The following is a 21,665-nucleotide window of genomic DNA, read 5'->3' on the forward strand; positions in this document are numbered from 1 at the left end:
TTTGCTTCTTTAAACATCTTTTAAATGAATAAATTAAAAGTTTCCGTTATCAGGAATTGTTTGCTTTTTTTTTCTTTGCAAACCAGTATGCCTACAAGAAGAGGTTACATTAAAGGAATGTCATCTTCTTAGCATGTATTACTACTTATCCTGCTATGGGACTGTGTTCCTTAGCTGGGCCAAGCTTTAGTGGCAAACAGACAGACCCCCTTGTGCCCCAAAGAATACTTGCAGCCAGTGCAAATGGTGGAGGGAGTTCATAAACAAGTAAACAAATCAATAAGTAATTTCAGAAAGTGATGGGTATTGCGAAAAAATTGAAAGCATGGGACAGCAAAGCAAGTGACAGAGCTGAGAGCACACGATGCTGTGCTCGTGGGTGGGGGTGGGGGTCGGGCCAGGAATGAGCAACATAGCTGGCAGAGAAGACTCTGGAATCAGAGAAATATCAACAAAAGGGAAGTGAAGACACACTCAAGAGACAGGAGGGGAACAGGAGTATTAGCAAGTAGATCACGGAAGGTGAAAAAAGACAGCTGATGTATTTACCATAGCTGGAAACTAATAAAAGATTTTAAAGCAAAGGAGAAATGTGATGCAGTTCAAGGGTTTAAAGCAAGGCCTTTGGGAAGAGAACTCAGTCAGTAAAACGCTTGTGCAGGAGCAGAGCAGCAGAGCCTGGCTCTAGCCCTACAACCTAAGGAAAAGGCAGGAGAGGTGGCTCACCACCAAATCCCAGCACACCAGAGCAAAGACAGCCAGACAACCCAGCGTGACTGGCAAGCCATGTCCCAATAGGAGACCTTGTTCCAAAAAACAAGCCTGGTTGTTAAGAGTGTTGATGTATGCCTTGAATCCAGCACTTGGGAGACAGAGGCAGGAGGATCTCTATGAGTTTAGTCTACTTAGTGAATTCCAGGCCAGTCTGGGCTATACAGTCAGAATGTCTCAAAAAAGATAGAAGAAAATGCTATCTCCAGCTCCATATGCAACTGTACATATGTGTACATACAGATGCATACCTGTCCATACAAAATGAAAAGAATAAAAATAAATCTTTTTAAAAAAGAAATGGATGGATTGAATATGAGTCAATGTGTGGAGGAAACTCAAGCAATCATGATGTGAATTCAAGTTGTCCCATTGTTGATAGTGGATTTTGTTCCAATAAGACACTGCATGTAGAATATGTACTTGCTACATCTAAGATGCCAAATGTCTGCTTCTCCACTGCACTTCCCAAGTATAGAGGTGCAGCTGTCTGCACACCATGGATGCTGTGGTCCATCCTGGAAAGAGCTGGATTGCACACCTGCCCAGGGACCAGAATTGGACTTGAAGCTAGCTTTATAATGAATGCCTATCATTTTTACACCCTCTTGGGACTAAAAAGTTTAAGTCAACTCACCTTAAATTGTGTGCTGCCTATTTTGAACACGTTTCAGAATAAGCCAGCTCCACATATTCCACGTCTATCAACTCAAATCCACCCTGCAAAGGGGCCTCTTTTTTTTTTTATTAATATTAGGTTTAATAGACACTTCTCTGTGCTCTGCTGTTCTTCAGCATGTAACATTTACTGTGTAATGAAACCAGAATGGGAACAATTTATCATCAGACATTTTAAAGGCTTCCCCCCCGCCCCCCTTAAAAGACCTGATGACTAGATTGGATAGTTATTCATGATTTTTCTCCTTATATTGTTCCTATTTAAAAAAAAATCAAGAAATACAAACTTTATTATCCAAGTGAGCGCTGACGCTGTCTCCCTGCAGTGGGTACGTTTATCCTCCATATCGTCTGAAGTGCTGATCTCAACACCTTACCTCTGCTTCAAGCATTCATGTCTGAAAGTAAACCCTCATCTTCCCATGGAGCTCTGAGCGCCGACTTCCCAGTTTCTCTCTTTCCACTGTGGGCAGGAGCTCGCTCTAAACTGTCGTCCAGTAGCGCTGTTGTTCTTGGTGAGAACAACCTGTCAACAGTTTCGCATCCCACCCGTGCTACAAGGCCAGAGGTTCCCTGGAGAGGGTAACTCTTTCTCCAGTCGCTGCCCCTCTTTACTCTCTTGGGGGTGTGTGTGTGTTCTAGATTAGAAGCTGTGCTGCAATTATTCTCGGCGCACCCCGGCCTTAGGATCTCAGCACCTAGTGAAGTGAAATCCCCAAGCCCAGGACTCCGGAGGGATGGGTGAAGCCTCCAAGAGAACCAACACCATCCACCATCCACAGTTTAGGAAAAGGAGACGATTTCAGTGCATCCATCCACCCAAGCCTTCCACAGAGTCAGGGAGAGCTCCCTTCTGAAGGGCCAGGAAGCATTTCCCCAAAAGCTTTACATCCCCGCCCCATAGGACATAAAAATACGCAGGGTCCTAGCGGCAACTGAATTTGGGAGGTCCTCAGTGAAATGGTTAAAGGAAAACGAAGCAGGTTTCAGCACTGAACTATTTGAGATGTCCTACACATTTGCTGCTTATCAAGCGACTAACAGAAGGAGATATTTTGCAGAGTTTTGTAAATATACGAGACTAAAGCTCACTTTCCATAAAGAGGGTTAAGACAAGAATCCAGGGAATAGACATATGGTGTGTTTCACACAGTTATAGCATACTAGCCCAGGCTTATCCCGCTGATATATGGGGACAAAGAAACAGAGCAGGAGAGAGGCAGATACAGTTGCAGAAACAAGCACAGGGGTGGCTGAGGACTGGAAAGTTTGTTCCAAGTCACCCGTGATCTTGGCATACTAAATGCTGAAAGATAACTGGGAAATGTCCCCGAAACACTAGCCATCCTCCAGTGGCGCTGTCAGGCTTTAATGAAGACAATCAGAAGCGGGGGTGGGGGGTAATCCAAATGTAAGAGCCGGGATGTAGAAGTTATCTTCCACATATTAACCTGCCTTTTAAAGTCCTTATCTTTTAAGACATCATCAAACATTCAAGAGAGGAAATTCCGTTTTTTTAACAGATAACTGAGTTTGGCCGCAGTTGCCTTGCTAGCGTCCATATAACCCCGTAAATGTTCCCAGGACACAGTCTGCACTGAACACACCACAGGCGCACAAGCCAGTTTGGGAAGCCTGCAGAATGTCCTTCCTGTTCCATTCAGGGGTGCTGTGGATTTCTGTGCCAGGGACTTAAAGGAGTGAGAGGAAATAGACTTTCAAACTGGACTTCTTTCTATTCCCTATAAATCTTCCTGACTGTCCCTTCCCAGTGGCGAGGGCACTAAAGAACTAGCTAAAGGCTTTAGATTTAAGATGACTTGAAGCCTTTCTGCTTCAGTTTTGACAGGGCACAATAAAAGTGGGTGTAGGGGGGGTGTGAGCCTCATGCCAGTAAATCCTCTGGACTTGAACTCACAATACATGTGATCAGGCTGCCAGAGGTCTCCACATCATAGCACAAAGGTCTCTCCAGCTAGCTTTACTTGAGTTTTTCAGGTTGGAAAAGGATTCTGAAAAGAACACCATTCAAAGCTCTGGGAATAAACATTGTGAAGGAGAAAAAGAGAAAAACCAGAAAGCTTATGAAGAAATCAATTCTGGGATGCCTGCAGTTGAAGTCTGTAATACAGATGCTATAACCCAGAATGAAACAGAAGAACTGTAAATATCTATCGGTATTTTAATATAATTAATCGTGTAGAGTTAAAGCGTGTACATGGGATTTGAGACAAAGCGAAATGGTTGCCAAATCTAAAAGGTTACTATAGCGAAACACATAAGGTTCTCCAATACGCCGTGCGAATATCTGCACTTGCCCCCTGTGGCAACAGCAGCCATGGGGCATTCGTTTAGGACACATTCCACTACGACCAGTAACTGCTGGGTTGTGAATCAGAACTTTCAACTTGCTCAGCCTACAATGGCTGCTACTTTATGTCCTTTGACCTTCTCTGTTCTTGCTAGAAGAGGAAAAACGACAAATTACTTACTACAGAAAACTCCTCTTGAATAGCTTCCACTGGTTTCCGGCTAACTTCTGACCTAGTTCCATGACTGAGGCTGAGAACCTGAAAGTCTACGCGTTTGCACTGAGGAGCCATAATTTGCATGAGACGAGCGGGCATGTGGAATACAGAAGCGGTTTGTCCAAACAGAAATGTGCTGTTGTAATATTTAAAATGGAACCAGCGAGATGGTTCAGTGGATAAGGAACCTTGCTGCCAAGCTCAATGACATGAATTTGAGTCCAGGAACCCACACTGTGAAAGGATCAAACTCTCTCAACTTGCCTTCTGATCTCTATACACACACCATGGCAATGTGCCCCCCCCCCCGACACACCTATACAAGATATTTTAAAAGATAAAGTGAGGTTCAAAGATTTAGTATTCAAAACAGAATGCAGGGGATCTGAATCGTAACTTTCTATAGTTGGTTTTATACTGGAATAATATTAAGGTAAATAAAACATTTTTATTAAAATCAATGAGATTGTGATAGCTTTTATAATAAATAATAAATATCTGCATAAAACAAACTGTTCAGTTTTAATCAAATCACCTGTTGCTTCTTATCTCTTTTAATGCAGACCCTAAAAATTCAGGACAGCAATGCACAGTTCATGTGACATTCACCCTAAGGCAGCTCAGCTGGCAGTGGCTTAACTGGACAGTCTTGGCAACCATAGTAACTATCCACAGACCACAGACATCCCCTGTGCTGTCTACACCAGTCTCAGACATCTCTCGGAGATCAAAAAGAATTTTTCGGCTATTTTTATTTTGTAGAAACTTAGTTGGTGATGAATCCTGATGTGAGGAAACATGAAAGTATTTATAGAACGTATATTTCCATTTAATATGGGTATTCTATTCAGGTGCAGCTTCCGCGATATGAGCATCAACTGGAGCACGCGCGCGCACACACACACACACACACACACACACACACACACACACACACACGCCCCTACACACAATCAAGAACCTTAAAAAAAATTAATGGAGATTCTAAACCATTTGGCCTCCAGAGTCGGAGATAAGGAATTGCCACCCTGTGCCATACAGTAATGTGTACATGGATGTGTGGAGAAGACCGCTTTTGCTTCTCCCTACTTGCCAAGATGCTCTAACCAGAACTGAAACAAACCAGCTGTGAATCTAGCTGGAAAGGCGGCAGACGATCAATTTGGATCATTTAAACTTATTGAAGACTTCAACTCATAAAGCACCAGTACATCTGAATCAACAGCTCCTGCAAACTCTTCTTGTAATGAATACGATTTTAATTACCATAGACAACAGCGCGCAATGAACCTCCACTTTAATGGAGCTCTCAGAGGTTCTGTCTGGAGGTTTTCCTTTGAATTCACTCCAACTTCCATTATTAGAGGAAACGCGGTGTGATGCAACTGCTCTCTGTGTGTTAGGCAGTGTTCCTTACAGGACCAACCACAACCGGCAGGGACTGTGGCTTCCTGCTTTACTTGTGTGTCCTTAGCATCTTTAAGGCAGAACATCTTCAGTTAGCAGGGAAGCTGCTGCAGGGGGACAGAGGGCACTTGATGGGTCTGTTACCTGTCCCCAACAGAACATGGCAGTCACTCCCATTTGCTTTTCTAAGTTTAACTATGGGAGGGAGGGAGGGAGGGAGGGAGGGAGGGAGGGAGGGAGGGAGGGAGGGAGGTAAGGAAAACAGAGAAAAATAGCTGGCTTTTGAAGAACACTGGATTGTATAATGACTTTATAGTTAACTATTAGATTTGATGTTTTTAAGTACAGATGCTGTGAGACAAAATCCAGGATTTTGGCCAGGAAAATAGAGACAGGTCTAAACTGCACATGCCAAAAAAGCCATAGCTAACCTTAAAGATCATGGGAGGAAACAAAATCTACAAGGCTGGCATTGTTACAGTTTACCCTCAGGGGAGTCGGCCCAGGTTCTGAGGGGACAATGCTTGAAATTCAGCCTGCAGGGTGGAAGCCTGAAGGAGTGGTTGAAATTGCCAGGGCTGAGCTGCATTTCAAGAAGCAAGGTAGGCCACTTTTTAAATCAACACCGGAAACAAGAACTCAGTGTTCAGACGTGTTTACAGGGATGCCACCAGGGTGAAGGGCGGCCCAATTCCACCAGTGCACGCTATTGCTGCGCTACTGGTTCACACATGTGACACTCGTGACATCAGATTATTAAAACAATGCTCTCCCCAATGCTGGAATTTCCTCAGAAACTACACACTAGGGAGAATGAAAAGGCTGCAAACCCCGGACAGGGAGTCTATTTCCCCAAAACAAGATTTCTCGGTACCTATATGTGTGTGTGCCCGCAGATACATAGACACACATGTAGAAGCCAGACAACCAAAGGTGTCACTGTTCAGGAACTAATAACCTTGTTTTATGACACAGGGTCTCTCATTGGCTTGGAACTTACCAGTTACCTTCAACTGGCTAGACAGGATCACCAGGGATTTACCAGATTCTGCCTCCCTAGCACTGACGTTCCAAAAGCAGGCCACCGTGATACCCGGCCTTTTCACCTGGGTCCTAGGTGCCAAACTCAGGTCCCAAGCACTATACCAACTGAGCCATTTCTACGACACCTCCCTGAAAGGCATTTCCACAGTTGCTAAGAGAAACTGGAGTCAGACGACAGCGGCAAGGGGTAGAGCCACGCCTGAACCAGGACAGCTTCATTAGGAGTAGCACTTTGTTGCCTAACTTACAAACACAGACCTCATATCAGAACCTTGATAATGGACTTGACCATTCAACGGGCCTCTTTGTTCTCCTTCCCAGTCTGTGACATTGAGTGAAACTGGCTGAACTGGCCATTTGAGGACTTACTAGAGCTGCCAGTACCCAAACTCTGACCTAATTCCAGTAATATTTTGTCACCTGATATATGGCATACACAAAAATGATACCTAAGTTGTAGATCAAATTTTCAACAATGCTGGAAAGTTTACTTGGTCTCAAGGAAAGCTTGAACAAATGGCTAACAGGGGTGCCTATTAACATATCAAAGCAGACACTGGCTAGCTCCCCAAAATCATTCAGTACCTAGATCTCCACCCTGCACTTCTCACCCCTCCCCCACCCTAGGTTCTGCTGGGGTTCTGTCTCCCACCCATATACAACTCAGCTACGTTGGCTTGGTGTCTTCTTGTTCCACATGCTTATCTGGTCTCTTTCACCTGATCCAGTGGCTCATGCCTTGGCTCCTGGTCTCCCTCCCGTCCTCTTTCCTTCCTTCTTTCCTCCCTCCCTCTTCCCCTCTCTCTATTTCTCTCTCACTTTCTCTCACTCCCAAGGTCTGCTGGCCATGTTCAGACTGAACTCTTCCAGATGCCTCTCAGGACTGTTTACACCCTCAAGTCTACAATAAACGTTCTTCTCACTCTAGACCCAGGAATAGACACATCCGCATTTTCCCACTCAGTGCAGAAGGAAGTGAGCCGACTCTGGGGTCCCAACAGCATGGAAACACCGGGAAGAACGAGTGTCAATAATGAGCATGAGACGAAAAGCGATCACCAAATTTATAGACACATTTGAGACAGAAGTGAACAACTTTCCCGTGCATATTTTACACTTAAATTGGATCCAATTGCCTTTAATCCCTGCAATTTAAGAACCTTCAAATATACCACTAAGAACATCAACATGTTATCACAATTTATGAAATCAAGCTATGAGCCAGTTGGGCATGAGGAACCCCATTAATACAGGCAGGCTTATGACCTGATGCCACTCAAAAGCAAAGGACCCAAGTCACTTCAGCACACAGTAGGTCTGGGCATCAGAAGTACCATAGCTTATTCCTTTAGCAATTGATGGCACTCTTGAAGCAATGGGAAGATTAAATGGTTTTCAAAATTCATAATGCCTCCAAAGAAAATGTAGGTCTGTGCTGCACACTGATCTAGAACCAAGTGTGAAAGAGGGCCTGTACTGGCACTAGAGGGTGTGACTGCAGGTGAGCTGAACACTGATCTAGAGCCAAGTGTGGGCAGGAGGGTCTGTTCTGGCACTGAAGGGTATGATTGCAGAGGGGTCCCATGAGTCACACCCTTCCTACTCCACAGACATGATTTCCCAAGCCAGACAGTTTTTAAACTTTCGAGCATGAGCCAATGAGCCATGAGCCAATTGAATGGCAACCCACTTTTGGGACAAAGAGGTTTCAGAGCAAAGCTGGCAGGACACAAATCACCTCCTCAACTCCCAGTGCCCATGGGAAGCAATCGGAGGATGGGGGACAAGGGGAACAGCGGACAGGACAAGACCAGAAGGGAAAGCCCATACTTACAAACACCATATTAAGTTTGATTCTAGGAAGCAAGTTTGCCATATATTAAAAAAAAAACTATTACTTCTAAGAGATGACTCATCCCTTGCACAGGGCAGGAGGCCCATTAAGTCAAAACCGTACTCAGAATCGTGTAATTCACGTGACCAGGAGAGGAAGTGCCACAGACAAGGGCACACAGAACAGGGGTGGCACTGCAAATTAAACAAACAAGAGAAAACACAATGCATCTTCTCAGAGTAGCTATCGCTGCTGTCTCCGGGGGAGTCTATGTGTCAGTGCAGGTGACACTGTGATACACGTGAGTGTATACATGGATGTGTACATCCATGCATCCATGCATGTGTATGTTCCATCCACAGTTCTTGGCTTCTGATCTTCCAAAAAAACAAAGAATGCTTCTCTAGAGAAAAGAAATGAGAATCCTCCTACAAGGCCAGTCTAAAACCGCCTTTCTGCCAGACACTATGTCTTGGAACTGCCCTTAAGGAAACTGTTCAATGTCTGATAGGACAACTAACCCTCGCACCAGGAGGATCTGGTCTCTGTCCATGAACAAAAGTGGGACAGGCAGCCCAAGAAGAATGTGGAGAAACAGGTCTGGCTAAACTGTCCTGTTTAAGCCCCTGGCACTAGCGCAGACATTTCTGTACATGCTTCTATAGTGTTGTTCACACTTTAATGAAATCCGAAAACGACTGTTCATAGGCATGGGACTAGGGGATCTCTGGAGAATGCGAAAGGAACAGGCACACAGAAAGACTGAATAAGAACTGGTTCATGGTGACATCAGAAGCTCCCATGTCCAGGATCATACCAGACGCACTCTCTATTTTTTTTTCTCTAACAGATTGCTCTAGAACCCTTAAAATATCATTTGCAACAAACTAGTGAAATGTAACTGTTTCCCTAAATTCTATGAGCTATTCTAGAAAATTAACTTGTGACTAAAGTAAGGGTTGCCTGGTAGGAATGAGGCTTTCTGTAGGCTCTGCAGAATCCCCACACAGAGGGAAAGGAACAGACGCCAAGAGCAGCCAGCAGAACTGTTCACACACCGTTGGGGTGGAAGCTTCACACATTCTGGGATCTAAAGTGGTCTGCATTGTGAGACTACAGTAAGAAAAGCTGGCGTGGAATGCACTGTCCCATTTATCCTCAAAAGCATCTCCACGGAGGAGATATCCATGCCTTTCCCGATGTGCACAAGTTCTCACACAAGGGTCAAGTCTTTGTAGAAGGTTAATAAACAGGCGTGGGGAGCTAGGTAATATACCTAACACTTTATAAGTCACACACATACATGTGAAATACATGTGTTTTCATTATGAAGAAGGTCTCAAATATTTATCAGGCTATCAAACGGGACGCAAACTGAGAAACATTGTGAGCTGAAAATGATACTCTGCAATCCGGTTCCTAGGATGAAAACATTCCAGCTTCCACAGTGACTCCCTGTTTTACATAACCAAAGACTACCACATCTAGTGAGATGTGCCACAAACCTGTCAGGCTTAGCACATGGGAAGCGAGCCAATCGGCACAGGTTACCCTAACAGAATAAAATTCAAACACATGAAGAAAGAAAGAAAAAAAGGCCTGCCATACACGTGCTGTACCAGGTGACATTGATAAAAGAGACTGTTTACGACAGAACTTCTTTCCCAACTCCATATATCTGAACCACGGCCTTCTGGTCACTACCCTGGATGTATGAAGAGATGGACTCAAAATGACGGAGGAATGAAGCAGTGTCACCATGGGACCTAACAAAAGATGACAGAGGTTCATGCCATCAATGGTCACATCCTCTGTCCCAATAGCTGGAAGGGACCAAAACAAAACAAACCCTTCAAAGAAGTTCACAACTCAGAGAGGCTTCTACAGTCCTTTTCATGTCAACAGCCTTGCCATTTTCTAAAGAGTGACAGCAAAGTCTTCTCTGCGTCACAGAAAATGTCACCTTCAGAAAAGAGGGCTTGAGAAATGGATAGAGAAGAGAAACTGTGTCAAAAGGGAAAAAATATGACGGACATCACTGAGCCGGCTAAAGTTACTGTGTCCGTGGACTCTTTATGGCTCTCCTCCAGAGCAAAGCTGAGTCTTGTGGGGAGCCCTTTGCCATGCTCTAGACACAGGGTTTCCTGAGAAAGGAAAGCAGGGAATGTCCATTTAACCTGCAGAATGACCATAGTAAGGACACGACAGCCAACAGTGGGAATCCTGGGGTTCCCAGGTCTCTTACCTCCACAGGAAACCTCCGGCCGTTGACACTGTGCTCTGAGCCAGCGGAGCCATTGCTGTGGCCCCAATGAAACTCCACCTTCTCAGCTTTGAATCTGCCAGGCAGACCAGCGCCACTCACGAAATAATCATCTTTCAGAAGGATGGCAACTGTCAAACAGGAAGAGAGAGAGAGAATAGAAAAAGAGTGAGTTTCAAACCACTGGTCATTCTACTGCTTCGATTGAGTTCACGACTCACCATGGTGTGAATGACTTCCCCATACACCTCTAAGATGATTCAAAATCACCAGCTTGAGCAAAGGAAGGCGTTGAGGGTACGGAGCGCTCCTGAACCACCAACTGGTTCCTGTGCGGTGCTTTCCTTTGAGCATTAACAGCCATCAATCACCTTCATCAGAAGAGCTGTGGGGATGGGGTTTGCTGGCCATGGGGTTCCCTCACGGAAGTACTATCATTGGACCTGCTCCTATGCACCCAGCTGATCCTTTCTGGGCCCAGCTAATAATATGTCATTCTGCCCTAATGACACACGGCTCCCTGGTTTCAAAGGGTGCTGAAGCATAGTAAATGGAAGATTAGCTAAAGTGGGAACTATACGTATGCTCCACTAGGGGAGGTCAGCATCCATACTTTTGGGGGTCACCCACATGCCTCCAAGCGGTTCATCTTCCATGCTTTGATAGTACGTCTAATAAATGCACCAACTGCCCAATTGGGACTCGACCAATGAGAACCCTAAATATTAAAAATATAGTTTTCCTTCTCAAACCCCAGCAACAAGAACTCAAGAATCATATGGATTCTATTCCCACAAACTTTAGATTTTCCAAAGGGAATGGGATTATTTAAAAGTATACAAAAGTATTTCAGTTTTACAACTGCTATAGTCTCACTTCCATTCCCCGCCCTCCTAAAGCTGATTCATTCATTCATTTAACAAATTCTCATTGGCTGCTAAATACATGGCAGCTGCCAAGAGATACACTGACTGGCTTAGGATCAAAAGGCAAGGCTGTGTAAGCCATGGGAAGGCACTCAGGTTCTCATTGTCTCTTCTTCCGAACGCGATCCCAGTCAGAGCCTCATGCAGGAATCCTGCATGAAAATTAGGTTCACATAAAAGACAGGGACGAGACTAATGACCCATTTCTGAAACAGGGCAATTAGTTTCAGTGCTTTGCTAGGGAAAGGAAGCATTAAAAGCAAGAGAAGGAGCCCCGATCACATAAATCCCCCTATTATTGCTTTCAAAAGGCACTTGTTCACCAACTTTTGAAAAATACACAGTAAATGTTCAATTAGCGGGACAATGCATTAAAGAATAAAATGAAGTTTAAAAGCAAGCATTGCTTGTGCCAATTAAACAAACGATGGCATTGTTCCAGCATTGCCCTGCTTGGGGTGTGCTTTAGAATGGAGGTCGGCACACTTTTCCCTTTAATGGCCATTAGTAAATATTTTAGGCTTTGCAGAGCACTGTGTCTCCAATGGAAACTTGGTGGAAGTTTACAGGGACCATATGGGAATGAACTAACGCACCTACATTGCACAAACATGCCATTTAATCACACTGAAATTTGAACTTAATGTAATCGGTATGTATCACAAAGTATTCTCCTTTTGAGTGTGTGTGTGTATATGTTTCCTGTGAGCATATGTGTACATGGGTATACACATACTTGAGTATAAAAGACAGAGGTCCAAGTTGGATGCTGTCCTCAATAGCTCTTTTTATTTGAAGGGATAGACCCCCCTCACTGAACCTGGAGCTCAATGATTGGCTGGGCTAGAAGGCCAGTGAGCTCCGACTCCTCTTGTCTCTGTCTCCTGGCACTGAGACTGAAAGAAGACACCATCTCACTTGGGCTTTATATAGGTGCCGGCATGCAAAATCGGATGCCCATACTTGTGAGGCAAACATGTAGACCCAAGACATTTCACTAGCTCCTGTTTGCTTTATCTACTTATAAAACATTAAAAGGGGCACATGTCCTGTCACAAAATGGAAAAATATTATCAAAATTATTAGGAAGCTGTGTTGTAGAAACTTAGCAGGGTCCCTGTATCTGGGGTAAACACTAGAGTGAATGGCTGCTTTTTTGAAGGACTCTGACCTTGAAGAATCACTGCGGTAAACAGGGAAGAATCTTTGCAGAAAACACCGACTGCTTTCTGTGATTTGCAGAACTTTTTTGCTGAAGGGGTTTGCAGCTTTCCACGACTCTGGGCACAAGATGCCTCTGGCACACCTGAGGATCTTGGATCATTGTGTATTGCAAATGATACATAATAAAGGGCTGAAGTCAGGAGGGCCTTTAGAAATACATACGGATTAGATAGGACCTTGGTAGGAAGAATTACATTACCCAAAAAGAACTGTGTAACAATCAATAAAAACACCTTTGTACAGCTGTTTGGGGTTAACTCTTCCAGACAGGCTGGACCTTTCTGCTACCACATGGGCCTTAAATTTTATCTTGGAGTTCCTTCTTGCTTCAACTAATCCATGCTACACAGAACACCCCGACAAAGTTGAGCACATTGTTTTATGGGTATTAACTGATGAGTACAGAGCTATTATAAAATGCCTCTTAATGTGTTCTACATCTCCATGTGTCTTGCAGGCCAGTGCCAGAACATACAGGCCTGTGTCCAGCAGTGTCCAGGCATGTGGCTGGTAGGGTCTTAAATAGTGTGGGTTATTCTCAGCCTGCTATGAATTCCACCGACACACATTCAGTTCAGATAGACAGAAGCAGAGATTTGAGTGTTATCTTTTAGGACACACCCAGGGACTCAGCATCATCTCATGAATATTTGATTCTACCTAAATCATTTATGTCTCTGTCAGGGGTCATTTTACTTGTTTTACATGAATAATTAAAGTTATAATTAAGGAACTATGTATCTGAAACATTAATCTCCGTTTTCATTTTATGGAATTTCTCACCAGACACACAGCATGCTCGTGGATATACAGCCCTCCAAAACCAGCTTATATTTTGTTTACATTTTATTAGATGGGGAAGAGAAAGCTCCTCACCTATATTGTGACAGATTTTTTCCTAAGGGCCAATGATGAATGGCAGCACTATTTTGAAATAGGGATAAAATGATAGTTTCATATAAAGTCTTATGACAGAGAAGTAGGACCCCAAGGAAGTTTCCAAATTCTCTGTGCCTCAGTTTCCCTCACTGTTCACAAGGGTATAGTAACAGTACCAACCCAGTGAGGCTGAAGGGTACCACTTTCCCAAAGCACCATGTACAGTGCCAGGAACCCTGCATGCAGATGGCGAAGGGTGACTACCGTCAATCACTGCAGGAATCCGGGTCAAAAGCGTGTGAGGTCCAGAGGGAAAGCTGTGCCACCTAAGTGTGATGCTGAATGTTCCCAAAAAGCTTGATTCGGGCTTCAAAGTGGCTCAGTGGTAGAGCCCTTGCTAGCCTGCGCAACACCATGGGTTCAATAACCAGCTAAACACACAAGACAGAATTTAAACCTAAAGCTAAGCAGGCCTACGTCAGTCCTGGGAGGTGAGCTGAAGGACCGAACTGTCCCTTTTCATTCATTTCAACACAGACGGAAACAAGACACTTCCTCTTACAAATTATTTCAATTCTTCTTTCTCTCTGAAAAGAAAACCCGTTACTGTTTCACTTCAGTCTTGGTTTCAAGAGGAAACACTAAACTAGGACTTAATAACACAGGAACCTTTGATTTATTTTCATGGATTACAGACTTAATTTAAACAGGGATTCTGTTTTGAACCTCTGGGTTTTCAAAATATGAATTGGATACAAAGTTTTCTTTGGAAATAAAAATCACCTTATTTAATGAAAATAAAATTATCAAAGTTAAAGAAAAAGACTAAGTAAAGAATACTACAAGAACAAATGAAAACAAGAGAAATAACAGCTAAATGTTGGTAAGGCAGGGGTGAGGGAGTCTGCAAGTAAACATTTCAGCACTGGAAACAACGATTGAAACACAGAAAAGTCTGCGAGGATCTAAGCCTGGGACATCGAAAGTCCCATTTCCAGTGTTCTTTGTTAGATGGTGAGGCCTTTGGGAGGAGTCAAGGTCACGATGTTGGAGTTTTCGCGCACAGAATGAGCACCCTCAGAAGTATGCAGAGAGGGGCTCTTTGCCCTTTCCATCCAGGGGAGGACACAGTGAGAGCAGACCCTCTCAGAATTGGAAAAAAGTGCTGGCTGGGAGTGGAATCGTAAATGTCTAAAGATTGGACTTCTAGTTCTGATATCTGTGAGAAATGGGTGAGCTACTCACTGTCCAATGTGTTGTACCAGAAGCCCAAAATTACAAAGACAGTGGAACAGGGGAGGGAGGGAGGCAGGCAGGCAGGCAGGCAGGCAGGCAGGGAGGCAAGCAGGGAGGCAGGCAGGGAGGCAGGCAGGGAGGCAGGCAGGCAGGCAGGCAGGCAGGCAGGAAGGCAGGCAGGAAGGCAGGCAGGAAAGAAGGAACATTCAAATGAGTGAACTTTCTAGGACTTTCTGCTCACATGGACCAAATGCTAAGATGGGTAGTGAATAAATAAAAACAGAAAAAGTATAAGAGGAGATATATTGTGATTTCAAATTCACTGTATTTGACGACCTGGAAGTGTAGGCCCAGGCCCACCTCAGCAGTCGCTGAAGGTCTTTCTTTGGGCTCTAAGCTCAAGGTCTCCCTCAAAGCAAGGCAAGAAGAGCGACTCTTCAGAATACATAGAGCCAACATCTAAGATATACTCTGTAGTGAACAGATACAGATCTCAGTATGGGACACTCATTTGAGGGGACACTCCAGAAGGCTTGCAGGGAGTTGCAGAGGCATTATCATAAGTCAATCAGTCAGGCAGAAAGAAGTAAATAAATAAGAACATCGTTTCCTCTGTAGACCAGTGAGCAATTACTGTGTTCTTAAGTCTACAGTTCTTATACTATAGCTCTACTATAAAAGTCCCCAGGTCAGAAAAACTCAAGTAAGCAGAATGGTCTATGACTCTTGTTATTAGTTGATGTGAACTATGAGTCTACAAATGCAGTCAATATTTTTATTAACATAAAATGATCTTTTTATTTTATGTCTGCGAGGGTTTGCTTGCATGCAAGCATGTGCACTATGCTTGTGGCTGGTGCCTGCAGAAGCCAGAAAGGGTGATGGATGTCCTGCAGTACAGATGGTGTTAGCTATCAAGGGGTTATGGGAAGCAAACCTGGGCCCTCTGCAAGAGCAGTTGGTGCTTTTAACTGTTGAGCAAGCTATCCAGCCCCTTATAACCATTACTTGAAGATGACCCACAATAATTGAAATGGTATTTTCAGATGTAGGAAAAAATACAGGCAGAGAGAAAAAGATTACAGTAAACCAAAATGCAATGGGAAAATGCAAGAATTATGGTCGATGACAAACATGTTTACTATGTGTTCCAGGGCCAGTACTGAAAAACAACTGGTTCAAAACAATGTAAAATTCACTAATAGTTAAAAAATCACAGGAGGAGAAGACTTATTTGTGTGTGTCTGAAAACTCATGGGAGCTTTAAACCCAATCACTTTGCTAGACATTAATGCCGGGACAGTAAGATTACACTGCGGTCTTATTATAGAACATTGTCTTTTCATCCCATGCAAATCAAAGAAAGAGGATGACACTGGGTAGCTGGGCAGTAGAACTGTAAATCAGATGGTCACATCTCCTGGGAAGAGACAGAGAGGGCCCATTTGTGTAATCAGGGTATTGTAGAGGACCTGTCAGAGTGGGCAAGGTGCAACCAAGCCTCCCTATGATTTACAGGACAAGACACACACACACACAGAGGGAGAGAGAGGGGGGTGTCTCAGGAGCAAAGACAGATCCAAAGACTAAGACTGTTTTACAGGAAACCACTGTCTCCATGTAACAGGAAGTTTTAAATATTAGCTTTCTATATTGATATTTCAGTATGAGGACTCATTCTCTTTTACAGATAAGTGACCTCAGATCTTTATGGACGGGGAATACATCTTGGATTTACTTTCTGGAAATATGAGCTTTGTAAAAATACTTCTACAGAAGAAAAAAATAGGCTTAAAAAATAATGTTTTGTAGGCTAGGGATATAACACAGTGGGAGAGAGCCTGCCTAGCAATGCACAAAGAGCTGGGATACATCACTAGCATTATGAACAAAATAAATGAAGAAAAATTAATGATTTAAGAAAGAGAATATTGTTTTCATTATCTAGGTATGAAAGACAGATATGGCTACAGCAACAACAGACCACAGGGCTTATCAAGTATGAATTTTTAAAAGAATAAACTTAATTTTTCTGGTAATTATAGATTCACATCTAGTTTTAAGAAACAGAAAAGATAATATCACCCCAGAATAATGTTTCAAAACTCACAATATGTATGCAAAAACATCTCCAAAGAACTTGAAGGCTCCAGGTTATGTCTCAGTGCGATTCATTGGAAATTAGCAACTTACACTAAGCAGGTACAAAGGACTCTGAGCTGACGCGTACTGAATTCACATGAATTATATAAATGGATATGATCCAAACATAACCCTCAGGGGGTCGATATTTCTCCAAAATACTAGCAAACCCGCGGACTTAATTTTAACATCAACATAATGAAAAGTATCTAGGGTTTATCATTTAAAAAGAATACAAGTTGGTTTGAGTACCAAAGTTTCTATAATACTGTATGCTGAAACGTTTAAGATCTCAAATGTCAGGTAGTGGCTGTCACTCGAATCACGCCGCCCGACCCTGCAATCATCTTAGTGAATTCAAGGGCCACCATCTAGTCTCCCGTGAATTCCACAGCAATACAGGGAGTCTAAGAAGTACGAGGGATTGCATCCTGCTTCTCCACTGCAGAGAGATGTATCAGCTTGCTACTGCTTCTCCACTGCAGACAGATGTATCGGCTTGCTACTGCATCTCCACCGCAGACAGATGTATCGGCTTGCTACTGCTTCTCCACTGCAGACAGATGTATTGGCTTGCTACTGCTTCTCCACTGCAGACAGATGTATCGGCTTGCTACTGCATCTCAAACTGCAGACAGATGTTATCGGCTTGCTACTGCATCTCCACTGCAGACGGATGTATCGGCTTGCTCCTGGCTGTGCTCCAAAACCAGGAGCTCACACTCTGAGCAACAGGTAGCACATCACTTGAGGAAGTCGGCAGGATGACAGAGATGGCTAATCAGCCTTGGGAAGGCCAAGGTCATGAATCAACTTACACTGAGTGAACCCTGCACACAGCTGAAACCTTTCACCGGTGATTCCAAGCTGAAAGCTGTCAGTGAAACGTGTTATCTCTGCAGAAGGCTGTCAAGCATTGCAAGTCAAGTAGAAAACTGCAGGAGGGCACCCGGTGAGCTGCCTCTGGCTGGCTTCAAGGATGAGGCACCGAAGTGGTACTGACTCCAAGCTCTGGATATACCGAGCGTGACAAAGCTCTCACCCACTGTGTTCGGATGGCGTCATGGTTTTCCAAGGGACACTAACATTTGATATACAAAATTTGACAATTGCCCAGGAGTGGGCCATAACAGCAAATCCATGATCTATGCTAAAGGTGGAGAGAGGAGATGGAAAGGCATTTGGAAATAACATTGTTGCGGTGTGTGACATGGCTGGACTGGCAAAGCTGAGAGTAGAGAGAAGCAACACCCAAAATCTGTCTGCTGAGCTCTACATACATGCTGAGGCATATAGACACCACCAACATCGATGCACATACACACACACACACACGCACACGCACACGCACACCCCAGTGCACTGATATCAATAAGTAACGTTGGTGGGTCACCAGTTTACCTTGAATGGCTACAAAAGTGGGTAAATCAAGCTCCAAGAAACAGTTGTCTGCTACACTGCCCTGTGGTGGTTTGAACGCGAAGTGTCCCCCATAGGCTCTAATATCTGAATCCTAGCTAGTGATGCTGTCTGGGGAGATGATGCAGCCTCATTGGAGGAAGAATGTCACTGAGGGCAGGATGTGAGAATTCATGGCTTCCCCTAATTTCTACTTTGCCCTATGCTTCAAGCTCACTGATGAGGATGTGAACACTCAGATTCCTGAGCCTGTTTGATGCCACGATGGGACTCCTTCTGGAACCAAAAGCCCAAGTAACCTCTTCGTCCGACAAGCTGGCTTTTTTACAGTCTCATGCCAGCCACAGAAAGGTAACTAGTAAAGAGCTGAAGGTGACCGGTCCACAGATCCTTTCGGGAAAGAGGCCATTGCTGAGACTCACTGTAAGGAGTGTGTGGCCAACAGTTGTGTGAGCAAGTCAAAGCAGTTTGAGACAGGTGCTGGTCAAGAAAATACATCCCTAAAGCTGCCTAGGCCACCAACAAGGTTTAAAGGAAATGCAAGCCTGAGGTTCACTGTCTCACATGGCGCCAAGGCAGATAACTTCATTTTAGTGCAACACAGAGCCTCAGGTCATTGGGGTCTTTAGACATAAACTTAATTCGTGGCTATAGTAAGCAGTGACATACTACACACCCGAGTGTTTCCAGGGACATCAGAGTTGAGGGCACAGCATAACATTATCTGGGACTTCTGTGAACAATCTGGGAACCCATAGCTGCAGGGGAATAGTTAACTGGTAGACTTATCATGGTGAAAAGATGGTAATCCACTTAGCAACCCCTGATGACGGGTGGCATTCAGGAAAGAAGAAGGTTCAAGCAGCAGGACTGAGCCACAGAGGGCTGGGTGAGCTCATGCCACTCTGGGATCCTAACAATTCGGAACAAAGCACATTGTCAAGGAAGACAGGGCATATTTCCATAGGTCCACTTGGCACAGTGTTTTCTTACAAGGTTTCTTCTATCTTTGGGACATGCAGTATGGTAGCCAAGGAAACTATGTAGCGGCTGAGCTACGTAGATGTTTTTACTACAGGAAGCTCAGTCTCATCTCATTTCATGGTTTTTCTGAGACAGGACTGTACTGTGTACCCTGGTTGTTCTGGAACTCTTTTCGTTAACCTCAAACTGGTCTCAAACTCACATATTCACCTGCCTCTGCCTTCCGAATGTTGAGGTTAAAAATGAAGGTCACCAGGCCCAGCTTTTATTTACTTTTTAATTAAAACTTAAATTGAAATGGAGACCCCAGTAAATAGTGCCCGCCACATCAGGTGTTTAGACTTAGCGAGTTTCTTCTACAAGTCCATTCTATGAACCTAGCACATTGAATTCACTGGACAACTGTAACCCTCTGAGATCAGTATTATTTTATTGATGTGGGAATGCCCTCTGTGTGCTATGATTACAATTAATTAATAAAGAAATTGCCTTGGCCTGTTGATAGCGCAGAACTTAGGTTGATGGGGAAGACAGAACTGAATCCTGGGAGGAAGAGGGAGGAGTCTGAGACGCCATGGATCTGCCAACACAGATAGCCTGCTGGAACTTTGCTGTTAGGCCACAACCTCGTGGTGATACACAGATGAACAGAAATGGGTTAAATTGAGATGTAAGAGTTAGCCAATAATAAGCTAGAGCTAATGGGCCAAGCAGTGATTTAATACAGTTTTTGTGCGATTATCTCACTAATGGGTGGCCTGGACAAACTCCTTTCAACATTTGATGGTACATATTTTATATGTTTGTAAAAACTGGGGCACAATCACACAATGGGGGGAGGGTATGTCAAACCAAAGATTGCTGTAGCAATCTAGCAGAGGACACTATTTAAGAAGCAAGCTGGAATAAAGTCACACACCAAAGACATCCCAACACAGATTCTGATTGGCCTGTAAACGAAGATAAAAAAAAAAAATCAGAGTCTACCTGTTTTCCCTGTGTTCTTCATCCAGGTCTTGTTAGAGGACTCATTGTCGAACCCATCGAGCTGAAGCTCCTGGTATTCTTCGCCAACACGGGCTTGGTGGTCTAAAATGTCGATAGGAGACTGATGGCTTCCCCGGCAGCTGGCACTAGAGGTGACCCAGTGCTCAGGACCATAGGCACCTGTAGAGAAAAGTGACACTTCAGTCACCATGGCCCAGAAATCTGCATCTGAACAAAAAAGATGTGGCTAAGGGGGCTGCAGAGGGACTTGGTGGGTCATGTACTGTGAGCAAGCATGCCAAACCAGGCATGGTGGTCCATATTTGCACCTTACATTAGAAGACAGGGGAGTGAGCCCAAGGTTAAACAAAAAATCCTGTGTCAAAACATAAGATGGGAAACACTGGAATATGCAGACCCTCTGCCCTGCGTACAAGCCCACAAGCACATGCACGCACACATAAACGCACATACACACCCTGATGTGGACCTCCCCCTCCCCACACGCTCACACACTCACACTCCACTCACAGACCAGCCCAGTATTGAAACTAGATCTCAAAGAACTTGAGATGATTTTGGTCTTTGATTTACAAGAAAAAAAACCTCTTGTTTGCTTCATTTTGATCCAATTTAGGAAGCTGTGCAGAAGCGTCTGGAGAGTTGTTCACATTTTTGAAAAAGTTTAAGTAAATGTCCTAAAAATAAGCGGAGTGCTAATTCACAAAAAAGGGGGCTTAATTAAGCATGTTGTGATACAGAGAACCATATCCCAAGTATGGCTTTCCTCTTAGGTTACAATAGTCAGTAAACAGAATAAAGAAACTCAAGACTAAATGCAATTCAAAACAGGATGGACACACACAAGTACCTGGTGTGAGAGGAGCAGCAGAGAGAGTAAGTTCTCTCTCCTACTGAAAAGGAGCCCCACTAGGTGTCCTCAGCCCCTTATGCCTAATGCAGCTCAAGGCAGATACAGACAATGGCACCAGGAAAAAAAAAAAAAAAAAAAAAAAAACAAACCAAAAGATAGCCATGGACATCTTCTCTGTCAAAAAAAGGCAAAGAAAAAAAAATTGGATGTTTCATAGCTGCCAGAGCAATTGGAATAGGTGCTTAAAATGATTTATATTCTCGCCCTCTGGAAAATACTTCAGCTTGGCCATAATGCTGGGTCATTTTCCCAAATGCCCATCCCCAACAGTAAAAGACAGAGAGAGAAGAAAGAATGGACTATCAGAAAGAACTCATTCACACACAGGAAAAGGTGTGATAAGCCTGGGGCGCTTTGGAGTCATTTGCAAGTGTTTAATACTTTCTAGAAAAAGTCAACATTGCTGGTT

General features: G+C 43.9%; 1 protein-coding gene across 2 annotated transcripts in view; it reads right to left on the reverse strand.

Moving 5' to 3' along the window:
* Positions 1-21,665, reverse strand: part of Ptprg (protein tyrosine phosphatase receptor type G) — a 660,978-nt gene that overhangs the window by 263,602 nt on the left and 375,711 nt on the right. For both annotated transcript variants that reach the window (XM_038349433.2, XM_038349432.2), the window contains exons 3-4: positions 20,323-20,502; positions 10,508-10,656 (exon numbers count right to left, since the gene is read on the reverse strand). In XM_038349433.2, coding sequence (XP_038205361.1) covers positions 10,508-10,656; positions 20,323-20,502 — 329 coding nt within the window. The remainder of the gene's footprint in view (positions 1-10,507; positions 10,657-20,322; positions 20,503-21,665) is intronic.

This window comes from Arvicola amphibius, chromosome 12 (genome assembly GCF_903992535.2).
Source record: "Arvicola amphibius chromosome 12, mArvAmp1.2, whole genome shotgun sequence".
NCBI classification, from domain to species: Eukaryota; Metazoa; Chordata; class Mammalia; order Rodentia; family Cricetidae; genus Arvicola; species Arvicola amphibius.